The 11,935-nt window shown below is 45.0% G+C and overlaps 1 protein-coding gene across 1 annotated transcript; it reads right to left on the bottom strand.

Moving 5' to 3' along the window:
- Positions 1-7,617: 7,617 nt before the first annotated feature.
- On the bottom strand, positions 7,618-11,701 carry MAGEL2 (MAGE family member L2). The gene has a single exon (XM_039224709.1). It carries the CDS (start codon positions 11,580-11,582, stop codon positions 8,034-8,036), a length of 3,549 nt encoding a protein of 1,182 aa, XP_039080640.1. The 5' UTR covers positions 11,583-11,701; the 3' UTR covers positions 7,618-8,033.
- Positions 11,702-11,935: the final 234 nt, after the last annotated feature.

Below are 11,935 nucleotides of genomic sequence, written 5' to 3' on the forward strand. Positions count from 1 at the left end.
AACAACAACAACAACAAGAATTAAAACTAAGTGTACACTGTCACTTCCTGGAAGGAATATTTTATAAAACTGGTAATATCTGAATCCAAAATCAGACATAGTACTCCACCCCCAAAAAATTAAAGAAAAGAATGGAGAAATACATATCAACGTTCTTCATGAATACAGGTGTAAAAAATCCAACAAAACATTAATAAATAGAATTAATTATATATAATGAAAAAAGTGAGATTAATTCAGGGATGCAAGGCTGCTTCAATACTTAAAAATAAGTTAATATTAACAGGCAAAAAAGGAAAAAAATCATATGATTGCAGTAATCAATACAGTAAAGCATTTAACAAATGTCAACATTCATTTGTGATAAAGGCTCTAAAAAACATGAACAGAAGAGGACTTCCTCACTTTGGTAAAAGGCATCGGGTAACATATAGGTGACATTATACTTTATAATGAAAGATTTAATGTTCACCCCACAACATTGGAACAAGACAAGGATGTTTGTTCCCACGACTCCAATTCAATGTATTACTTGAAGTCCAGCACAATAAGGTGATACAAGCAAATTAAAATACATAAAGATAAAAGGAAGAAATCCAACTGCCCCTATTTGCAGATGACACAATGATCTATGTAGAAAACCCTATGGAATCTACACATTAACCCTTAGAACTAATAAGTGAGTTCATCAAGGTTGAAGGCTGACAAGATCAACATACAAATTTCAATTGTATTTCTACATACTAGCATTGACTATGTGAAACTGAATATAATTTTTAGTCTCTCAAAAAGAATAAAATTTTAAGTATAAATCTAACAAACATATCTAGGACCTGTACACTGAAAAATACAAAATGCTAATGAAAGTAATCGAAGATAATCTAAATAAATGGAGAGATATATTGTGTTTATGGGTTGGAAGACTCAATATAGTAAAAATGTTGATTCTACCCAATTTAATATACAGGTCTAATTAAATTCATACAAAAATACCAACAAGGCTTATTGAGATATAGACAATGCTATTTTTATTTTTTTTCCTTAAATAGTTTATTGTCAAGTTGGTTTCCATATAACACCAGTGCTCATCCCAACAAATGCCCTCCTCCATGCCCATCACCCCCCTTCCCCACTCCCCCACTCCCCCCCCCGTCAGCCCTCAGTTTGTTCTCAGCATCCAAGAGTCTCTCATGGTTTGCCTCCATCCCTCTCCCCAACTATTTCCCCCCTTATTCTCCCACTTCATCTTCCGTTAATACCATATGTTTGCACATATAGGTGGATTAGAAGGAAGTTAATAGACAAGGCTATTTTTAAATTGATATGGAAAATCAAAGGATATTGAGTAGCTGCAAATAATTTTGAAAGAAAAGAATAATGTGAGTAACATCATTGTGCTTGGTTTCAAGATATTATATAGCTAGTAAACATGATGTAGTATTAGTGGAAGGATAGACAAATAAATCAGCAGGGTAGAGAACTCACAGGTAGCCCACAAATGCAGAGCCAACTGGGTTTTGACAAAAGTGCAAAAGCAATATAATGTTGAAAAAGTAGACTTAACACTTTATACAAAATAATCTCACTATGTATCACAGAAGTAAATATAAAATGTAATGCTATTAAAATTTTAGGAGAAAATATAGGAGATAATCTTTGGGAGCGAAGGTCTGATGAAGAGTACTTAGGTATAAAATAGGGAATGATCCATAAAAGGAAAACAACCATCAAACTGAGCATTCAAAGTTTAAAACTTTGCTGTGTAAAAATCTTGTTCTGCTATGAAAATGCACAGCCAAAATATAGACTGGAAGAAAATACTTGCAAACAAGATATCCAATAAAAGGCTCAAATCTAAATTACATAAGGAACTCTCAAAACCCAGTATTATAAAACAAAAAGTTCACTAGGAAATGGAAGAAGGAGACGAACAAACATTTCACTAAAACAAACAAAATATACAAATAACGAATAAATACATGGAAAGAAATTCAACTCCTCTCATCATTAAGGAAAATAAAATTAACAGCACAATGAGATTACTACATACCTATTAGGACAGCTAAACTTGTACTAAAAGTGACTATACCAATTGTGGGTGAGAAGGCAGAGAAACTGGGTCTCTCATACATTGCTGGTTGGGATGTAAAATGATACAACGTTTGTGGAAAATAGTATGGTAGTTTCTTTAAAGAGTAAACACGCACTTACCACGCAACTCAGCAACTTAACCCATGGGCATTTATCAGATAAATGAAAATCAAACATTTTATCAGAATTGATGTGGGGTTTTTTTATTATTTCAGAGAGAGAGACAACATGAGCAGGGGAGGGCAGAGAGACAGGGAGACACAGAATCTGAAGCAGGCTCCAGGCTCTGAGCTAGCGGTCAGCACAGAGTCCGCCAGGGGTTCGAACCCACGAACCATGAGATCATGACCTTAGCCGAAGTCAGACGCTCTACCGACTGAGCCACCAGGTGCCCCACATTTTATCGGCATTAAAAAAGGAATGAACTACTGAGATATACAACAGCTTGAGTGGTTATCAATAACATTATAGTGAGTGAAAAATGCCAGTCTCCAAGGTATGATTCATTTTATATAACATTATCAAACTGACAAAATTATGGAGATGAAGAGCAGAGTAGTGATGACCAGGGTTTAGGGATGGTGGGTGATACACATGACTATAAACGGATAGCATGAGAAATCTTGTGGTTAAGAAATAGATTTGTATGTTAATTGCAGTGCTGTTTACTGAATCTATATTTATGATAAGGTATCATTGAACTGTACATACATATTGTGCCAGTGTCAATGTCCTTAATATTGTACTACAACTACCTAAGATATAAACATTGGTGGAAACCACATAAAAGGTGCATTAGCCCTGTACAATCTTTGCTACTTCCTGTGAATCTGTTATTTCAAAGCAGAATGTGTTTAAGGATATCTTTCAGAAGCCACGAAGCCATCACTCAAATTAACAACTTTGAATCTCCAGCTAGCTAGCTCTACTTCCGGGGGAAGATTATTAGCCATGATAGAGTACACCCCGGGAAATCTATGAGGTCTAGGAAATGCTTCTGTTGTTATTGCTGACTGATTGGACAACACCAACCCTCTGTTAACTATGGTTCTAAAGCTAAAGGCACTTTGAACAAGTGACAGTATAGAAAGCCAGTCTCACTAGGAGATGGATTAGCAGCTGTCAGAGCAAAGGCATTTGTGCTGAGAAGGGCATCTCCTGGAGACCACCAGAATGATTTCTGCTGTGCCACAAAGCAAATAGGAGGAAGCTGGTAATGACGGAAGCTCTCCAGGGGCTTCATCTCTTAAGCAGAAAGGGGCAGGTATAACTTTAAAAATCTAAAAGGATTAGGGGATTAGACCAATGGGCTCATGGTTTTATAAGTCTCTTCATGGCATTCACAATTCAACCCTCTGGAGGATTTGGAAGAACGAAATTGCTTGCACTCAGGAAAATGTGACTTGTACTCAAGATGAATCCACTCTAGGCTTCATTTCCTTGGGATTTTCTCCAAAGAAGTCAGATCTATTATGCTATTTATTTTCTGTGCCCATATGACTTTCCGAGTTGGGAACAAAAGTACACAGTAAGAGTCTATGATCTAAATGTCAGGGGCTTCTCAATCCTTGCTGACACATCTGGGTTTTCAATACAGAATTCAAGGAGTTCCTAGAACCATCCAGCAGAGGGACCCCTGACCGCATTTGTAAATCCTGGTTTAGCCTCGTCCACTTCTACCAGGCTGCTCCATAACCCTTAGGATTAGAAAAGTGAGCTAAGGAGGGCTGCATCTAAATCCAAGGAAAATTGGAAGCCATTACATCCTTTAAATCAAGTAAAACCTTATGATCTGGGCAAACAATGTAGTGGTTTATGTAAGGAGCATTACTGAAGGTAGTATCATGCCAATGGCAGCTGCTAAGTTCAGGCAAGTAACAATGGCCACAGGGATGGAGAGAAGGGAAAACACTGACTATACAAGATGGTAAACTGGCATGGTAGGATGACTGATCATATGAGGTAGATACCCAGATTTTAGGCTCTGGAAGCAGATGCAAGAGTGTCAGGAATGATCCTGTATTTTCTTAAATATTAAGGTAGCAAATAAGAAGGTGGCATGAGTCGTGGCTGTGCCTATAACTCTAAGAGTAAATTAACAAGTGGGCTAGATGTCCAGTGGAGGCTATAGGGGCCCTGGGAAGTGTTCAATCCATCATAACCACAGTTATTAATTCTTGTTTGCTGACATTGTTGATTTATGAATGGCTTTGACAAGCAACTGACTTTTGTCTTTATAGCTCTCTGGAGGCATAGCTTAGAGTAAAGTCATTCCAAACTTCAGGTAATCATTTTTAGGTAATTATCTTAAGATATAAACTTATAATTAACATCTTTAACAGTGCACTCAATTTGGTCATATAGTTTAATGTAAAATGACTTTTATTGAGATTGGTTTATGGCTTTATTGAGAGCCTACTAGCACCAACTTCAAAAGTTTTCAATTACAGATTGTCATGCCACTGCTCCACAGCAGATAGTTTTGTGTTGGAACAAACTTCAAGTTGTTTACTGAGGAGGCCTTTAATCTTTTTAGCTGGAAACTCAATCTCCTTAATTCTTGTATGGTTGTTTGGGGGAGAAGACATGTCTATATGCTAAGTCTTCCTTACATAAGCAGTACTTTTTGTGAGGAAGTCTTTGCCCCTCCTACAGATTGTTTCCATTCAATATATTTCCATATGAGGAATTTGTAGGTAAAATAGTATACATAGTTTTAAACCTCTTGAAGATTCAGTTGGTTGAATTTATTTCTGGGCAAATTGTAGTCATTTATATTTTCATCAATATATAACAAAAGGTGCCAGTTTCAAAACAACTTTATGTACACTGGGTGTTCCATGGGCTTTTATTTTATTCCAGGGCAATTTAATGAATTAAAACTGGAATACTAGACTAATATTTCTGTTTTTAAATATTAATAGAAGTGAAATATTTTTCTGTTATTTGCCATGTTCGTTTCTTTTCTTTTTTTTCTTTTTTTCTTTGTTTGTTATCTAATACTTTTTGCCTATTTTTTTATCGTTAAACATATTTCTTTTTTTTTATTTTTTTTTACAAATAGTTTATTGTCAAATTAGTTTCTACATAACACTCAGTGCTCATCCCCAAAGTGCCCTCCTCCATGCTTTGCCTATTTATTTATAAAGGATTCTACTCCCCTACTTTACCATGAACAGCTTTGTACTACATTTTAGAACTTTCAAGTAAATGGGTCTTAAATTTGTTTGTTTATATTGCTTCTTACCCTGTATTTTCATGTATTCCTAGAGGTTTTTTTCTGCTTTCTGATTTTATAATGTCAGCTGTTCTTTAACTTCTCCATTGAATATTTGGCTAATTACTTTATTTGTAGTTAAAATAATTATTATTATAATTTATATCTCATTACAATTTAAACCAACTCATGTCATAAGCCTTTGGGATTGGTTAAATAAGGTTTATTTGTTTTATATCAGATATGATATAAATAAGATGGAGGATTGTGGCTTTGTTTCACCAAGAGCAAATTGGTCGATCACCCCATGAGTAAATGATTTGGAGAAAATTATAGAAACAATAATAAAATAACTAAAAACTAACAAAAAATAACTAAATCCATGTGACACTTTACTATACCAGAAAATCTTCTTTTTGGTATAGTTTTCAACTGTGGCACTGCTGTTGCCTTCAATGGGCATTTGTTGCTGTCCTCAAAATAAGTAAAGTTTGACTTGTGGCAGAAACACTGTACTGACTGACCCAAGGAGTTTACAAGAAACTCCCCCTGAGTTTCTTGAAAATCTAGCCACTTGGACAACTTGCCAAAGATCCCTTATAACCAAACAAGTCCTATAGTGGAAGCTCAGCTATATGTGTGCTGGGAAAGGACCCTCCATTAAAAAAAAAAATAATAATGTTTTTTTTTAAATTTATTTCTGAGAGAGAGGGAGAGAGAGAGTGAGCAGGGGAGGGTCAGAGAGAGGGACACCAAGAATCTGAAACAAGCTCCAGGCTCTGAGCTAGCCATCAGCACAGAGCCTGACGCGGGGCTCGAACCCACGAACCATGAGATTATGACCTGAGCCAAAGTCAGACGCTCAACCGACTGAGCCACCCAGGGGCCCCTGGGCCCTCCATTTTATAAGTTCAACTCACACTATAGAGGCTCAGCTTTCTAAGTGCCAGTGGATTGCCCTTGAAGAAGAAATTTCACCTTGTCCTATGATATAAGAGAAAAGAAATAATGTTTCGGCACATATGCCAGTAAAATCATGGGAGAAGATTATGAAGCAAGTAGTAGCCACAACCCAAGTATTTACAGCACGACGTTAAGCACTGTAGCAAGGGCTCTACTGTACCTCTGCAGGAGCAATGGACAGAGCCAGGTCACACCACTAGGTGGCAGAAGAATTCCATTATCACCATTTACCTTACATCTGGAACTTCATCTTTACCCAGAGAAGGGGGCATTAGGATAAGATTTTTTTTTTTAACTTTTTAAAAATTTTTAAAATTTATTTCTGAGAGAGAGAGAGAGAGAGAGACAGCGTGAACAGGGTAGGGGCAGAGAGAGAGGGAGACACAGAATCTGAAATAGGCTTCAGGCTCTGAGTTGGCTGTCAGCACAGAGCCCGACGTGGGGCTTGAACCCACCAACCATGAGATCGTGACCTGAGCTGAAGACAGACGCTTAACCGACTGAGCCACCCAGGCGCCCCAGGATAAAATTCTTGATCCTTATAGGACAGTAGATGTGGAAGCAGTGCAGATGATCCCGGTCTACATGAGAAGACTAGTAACTTCAGGAAACTCTTTTTGTATACCCCACTCTGGTGTTTCCATGTGTACCTTTCTACCTTTCAGGTGGATTCACTCCCCCATTGCCTTCCCTCCCACATCAGGTTCTGCACCCAAGGATGGACTACAATGATTCAGCAACTTCAGACATTATTAGTTGACTTCCCTTGTATGTTAGGATTTAAGCCCCCACCCCAACCAGGAGCTTTCCCTTAGATCTCCATGTCACTAGTTATTTATCTCCTTCCCTCTTCACTATCACCTGCAATCTGCAGGAAGAAGATCTTCTTTTCCCGCATAACCTTAAGGAAAACAGTCTGCCTCAAATTACAATTTAACTGATATATGCCATTTGATTGATATAATGGAGTCTTAGACACTCAACATACATTTTGTTGGGAATAATACCTACTTTAAGAGACTATTGTGAGGATTAAATCAGATAAGGTATACAACCCCTTCTTGATTCAATCTCATTGACTTGTGAAGTTTTACTCTTGAATCAAGGAAATCTTACACTTCATCTCACAACACAATCCCTGCATTATTGTGATAAATGTAGCAGTGTCCTTGAGAAAGTTTCTATTGTGGTTACTATTATCACCAGTAGTGGTATTGATGTGCAGATTTATTCAGAGAGTATGGTAAAACGTGTCTCCCACTATCTAGAGAAGAAATTAGAATAAAGACAAACACTTGCATGTTATGCTGAAAGTATATTTATATATATAGATATAGATATTTATTTTTCTGCAGACAGCTTTCACTGATGAGTCATTTTAATGTTCAGAGAACAGGCTATTTCAATACTACATAATCTGTACCAGAATGAGATGGATAGCTTCTCAATTCATTTCACAAAGCCAGCACAACTCTGATACCAAAACATAACAATTATAACACAAAACAGAGAATCACAGATCTCACTTAAAAATACAAATGCCAAAATACCAAATAGAACAGTAGCCAATTGAAATCAACACCACATGAAAATGTACAAAGCTTTGGCAGATATCAAGTTGAACCAAATTGAAATCCAAACTTACACACATAGAACTGGAACATAAACACCAGAAACAAAACACCCCCCCACCCCACCCCACCCTGTCAGTGGCCTCTGGCCAGGGACCCAAAGGAATGAGATATCTGCGGACAGAAACACATTAGCGGGGAGGGGAACTGCTGGTGGGGTCACCGGAATTATCGCCGGATCCAGGCTCATCCTCATCTAAATCTTCAGACTCACACTCTGCCAGCGCTTCAAAGTACTGGAAAGGCCAGCACCGTGGATCTCTCTTATGGAGCTTGGCCAAAAACCTCAAAACAAGCATCTTGCTGGTTTCAAGGAATGCTCGGGGGCCCCAGAGAAACTCATACTCTGCTGGCTTAGTATAGGGGATTCGCCTGTACTCTAGGTACTTCTGCCTTACGAACACTTCGGTGATGAGCTTCTTCGTATTTCCAAAGAGAGCATGTGTCTCTCGGACATCCAAACCTAACCTGTACAGAAAATTAAAGATCATGTTCTCCCTGACACAATTTCCCTTCATAAAGATGAGACTCAGGACCACCATCAGGAGGCCTAACTTGGGCCTGTCTAAGTAGGGTGCCACTGGTTCACCCTTCTGGTGCCCCAGCTTGTTGATGATAATATAAGAGTGGTTTTCAGGATCAATTTCTTTCAATTGATAACCAAAGACACACTCTAGCTTATTGTTGGCACGGTTGATGATATCCAAGCACTCATCTTTATATTCACGGATGATGAATTTCACCATCTCTGAGCGCTTGATGGGCACCTTGGCTTGGTCTTTGACCAAGAGGAACTGCACCAATGCATTTGCTCTCTCATCCAGGGGAGACAATGGCTGAGTCTCCAACCTGGGGTCGTTATGAGTGGCACCAAATCCCTGAGAGAGACTGGTGAACTCAGAGATAATCAAGGGCTGAGGGCTACCTGGGCTTTCCCAGAGACCCAGGGCCCTTGAAGTGCTTGGGCCCTCCCAGGCACTCAGAGCCCAAGTTGTGCTGGGCCCTTCCCAGCCACTCAGGATCCTGGAGGTACTAGGGCCCTCCCAGCCACTCAAGCCACGGGAGGTACTTGGACCCTCCCAGTCACCCAGGACCTGGATAGGGTTTTCAACCTCCCAGTCATTCAAGTTCAGATTTTCCCAGGGTCTCGGTGCCTGCCAGTCACGCAGGGCCAGCATTTGGCCACTGCTGTCCTCTTCAGTATTCAGATGCTTCTTCTTCCGGGTGGCTTTGCCAGAGCGACGTGGAGGCTCAGCAGATGTCTTCGAGGCCTCTTGAATGGTGGCCATTGCCTTGGGGGCAGCTGCTGTAGCCATCAGGATGGTAGGCACTGCCTGGGCTGCTTTTGAAGCACTCACATTGGGCTGTGGAACCCATGGAACTGCAGGCAGAGCCTCTACACAGGCAAATGGATCCTGCAGAGCAAGTGGCAGTGACTTCGGGGTCTCTGAGGGGGCAGAAGGGCCCTGAAAGGCATTAGAAGAGGCAGGCTGGAACCGGGAGGTAGTTGGAAAGACTCTTGAAGTGGCAGTGAAGGTCTCCGATGTGGCAGGCAAGCTTTTCCAGGCAGTCGGCAGGTGTGCTCGGGCAGCTGACACTGCCTTTGGAGCACAAAAAGTGGCAGCGAAGATCATGCGATCCTTCGAAGGGGCCCTGCGTTCCTTTGAAGAGGTCCTACGTTCCTTCGAAGAGGTCCTGCGTTCTATTGAAGAGGCCCTGGATTCTCCCGATGGAGTCATCAGTGATTTAGCGGAGCCCATGGGAAAATTTGCTGCCGCTATGGGAGCTCCGGGCTGGCCCTGCAAGGCTGTAGAGGGCCCTTGCCAGGAGGGCTGGAGTTGCAAGGTGGGCAGCTCTGCTTGCGTGCCCGAGGGCTGGGCCTGCTGGGTGGGTAGCTGGATTTGGAGGGCCTTTTGGGAGGCCGGGACCCCCTGAAAGGGCTGCTCCAGCTGAACCAGTGGTGGGCCCTGCCTCTGGGACTCCTGGGTGGGCACAGACTGCCAGAACTGCCCAGAGGCCTTAGGAGCCTGCCAAGCCAGAGCCTGGGCTTGCTGCACTTCCTGGAATTCCATCGATGTTGGCAGCTCGTGTGGCACTGGAGCTTGGCCTTTGGGGGCCTGCCAGATGATTGGAGGGCAGTGTACAGCCTGTGGGGCTGACAGCACAGCCTGGGGTGCCTGCGGGCCAGCGGGAGGCGCGGTGGGCACCTGCGTTGCTGGTGGAGCAGTGGGCACCTGTGGTGCCGCCCGCACCTGTGGCGCCGCCCGTACCTGTGGGGAGGGCAGCCTAGCCTGCGGGGCCTGCCGCAGCGGCGGCGGGGGTGGCAGGGCCTGCCAGAGCGGTGGCGGGGTGGCCAGGACCTGTGGGGCAGGCCGGATGGGTGGTGGAGCCTGGCGTATCAGCGGTGGTGCCTGGCGGATCGGGGGTGGGGCCTGGCGCACTGGCGGGGGTCCTGGCCGGATGGGTGGTGGGCCAGGGCGGATGGGCGGTGGGCCCTGGCGCACAGGTGGTGCTTGCCAGGTAATGGTCGGAGCCTGCCAGGTGACCTGCGTGGCCTGCCAAGTCAGAGGCGTGGCTTGCCAGCCTTGTGGCGGGGCCTGCCATCCCGGCGAGGTGGCCTGCCAGCCCGGGGGTGTGGCCAGCTGCGCCGGCTGAGCTTGCGGGCCCTGGGGAACCTGCGGAGGAGCCCTTATAACCTGAGACTGGATTTGCAGAATCAGAGGCTGAGCCTGTGGGGCCCAGGACGCCAGAGGTTGCTGCGCAGGTGAGGCCGCCGGCTGCGCCATCGGGGCTGCTGAAGCTGCAGGCTGGGTGATCGGAGCTCTCGAACCTGGAGGATGAATCATCAGGACTCCGGGACCAGGTGGCTTGGCCATCGGGGCTCCTGGAGGTGGAGGCTGGGCCATCAAGGCTGCCGGGGGCGGAGGCTGAGCCATCGGGGCTCCCGGAGCAGGAGGCTGGACCATCAGGACTCCCGGAGTCAGAGGCTGGGCCATCAGGACTCCTGGAGTTGGAGGCTGGGCCATCGGGGTCCCCGGAGGGGGAGGATGGGCCATCGGTGTCCCCGGAGGGGGAGGGTGAGCCATCGGTGTCCCCGGAGGGGGAGGATGCGCCATCGGTGTCCCCGGAGGGGGAGGATGCACCATCGGAGTCCCCGGAGGGGGAGGATGGGCCATCGGGGTCCCCGGAGGGGGAGGATGGGCCATCGGGGTCCCCGGAGGGGGAGGATGGGCCATCGGGGTCCCCGGAGGGGGAGGATGGGCCAACGGGGCTCCGGGAGCTGAAGGATGCATCATCAGGACTCCCGGAGTCGGAGGTTGGGCCATCGGGGTTCCCGGAGGGGGAGGATGGATCATCAGGACTCCGGGAGTCGGAGGCTTGCCCATCGGGCCTCCCAGAGGGGGAGCCTGGACCATTGGGCCCCCTAGGGCAGGAGGTTGGGCCATCGGAGCCACTGGGGTAGGCGGCTGGCCCTGTGGGGCCTCCCAAGCAGGCTGAGGTGCCTGCCAAGCGGCCAGTGAAGCCTGCAAATCAATCGGAGGTGGATCCCAAGGGACTGGCGGAGCCCGAGAGGAGGCGGGCGGGGCCCGCATCAGAACCGTAGGGCGGCTATAGACCGGAGGCTTAGGGGCCTCGGCCGGGGGACTCGAATCACCCAAATTCTTACTTAGCTGCGACATGTCCCTTTGCTCTGACAGCTGGTGGGCCTTTTCCTCCGACAGCTGCTGGGCCTTTTCCTCCAGAGAGAAGAGAATGCCTACGTGGCTGATCAGAGGATCCCTCCCTGCTGACTGGTGAATAGGAAGTAAGTGCCCTTAGCTCTGCAGCTTTCCGCAGTAAGGAGGAGGGGGGAAGGGGGCTCAATCCCGCCCCTTCCCCGCCCCCGACCACCACAAGTGGATAGTGCATAGGGGCGTCTACCAGAAATCCTGGCTGACACAAGATCCCTTCTCACTCTGTCCAGTCCCCAAATGCAGCCTGGTCAGACTTACCATGGATGAGTTTTCACAGAGGAGTGACAGGAACAGATCTA

The sequence above is a fragment of the Hyaena hyaena genome, unplaced genomic scaffold (assembly GCF_003009895.1).
Source record: "Hyaena hyaena isolate Hyena2069 unplaced genomic scaffold, ASM300989v1 scaffold_1739, whole genome shotgun sequence".
Taxonomy (NCBI): Eukaryota; Metazoa; Chordata; class Mammalia; order Carnivora; family Hyaenidae; genus Hyaena; species Hyaena hyaena.

What these genes read in the sequence shown, in the direction of transcription:
- MAGEL2 (XM_039224709.1), bottom strand. Translation starts at nt 11,582, where the DNA reads ATGTCGCAGCTAAGTAAGAATTTGGGTGATTCGAGTCCCCCGGCCGAG.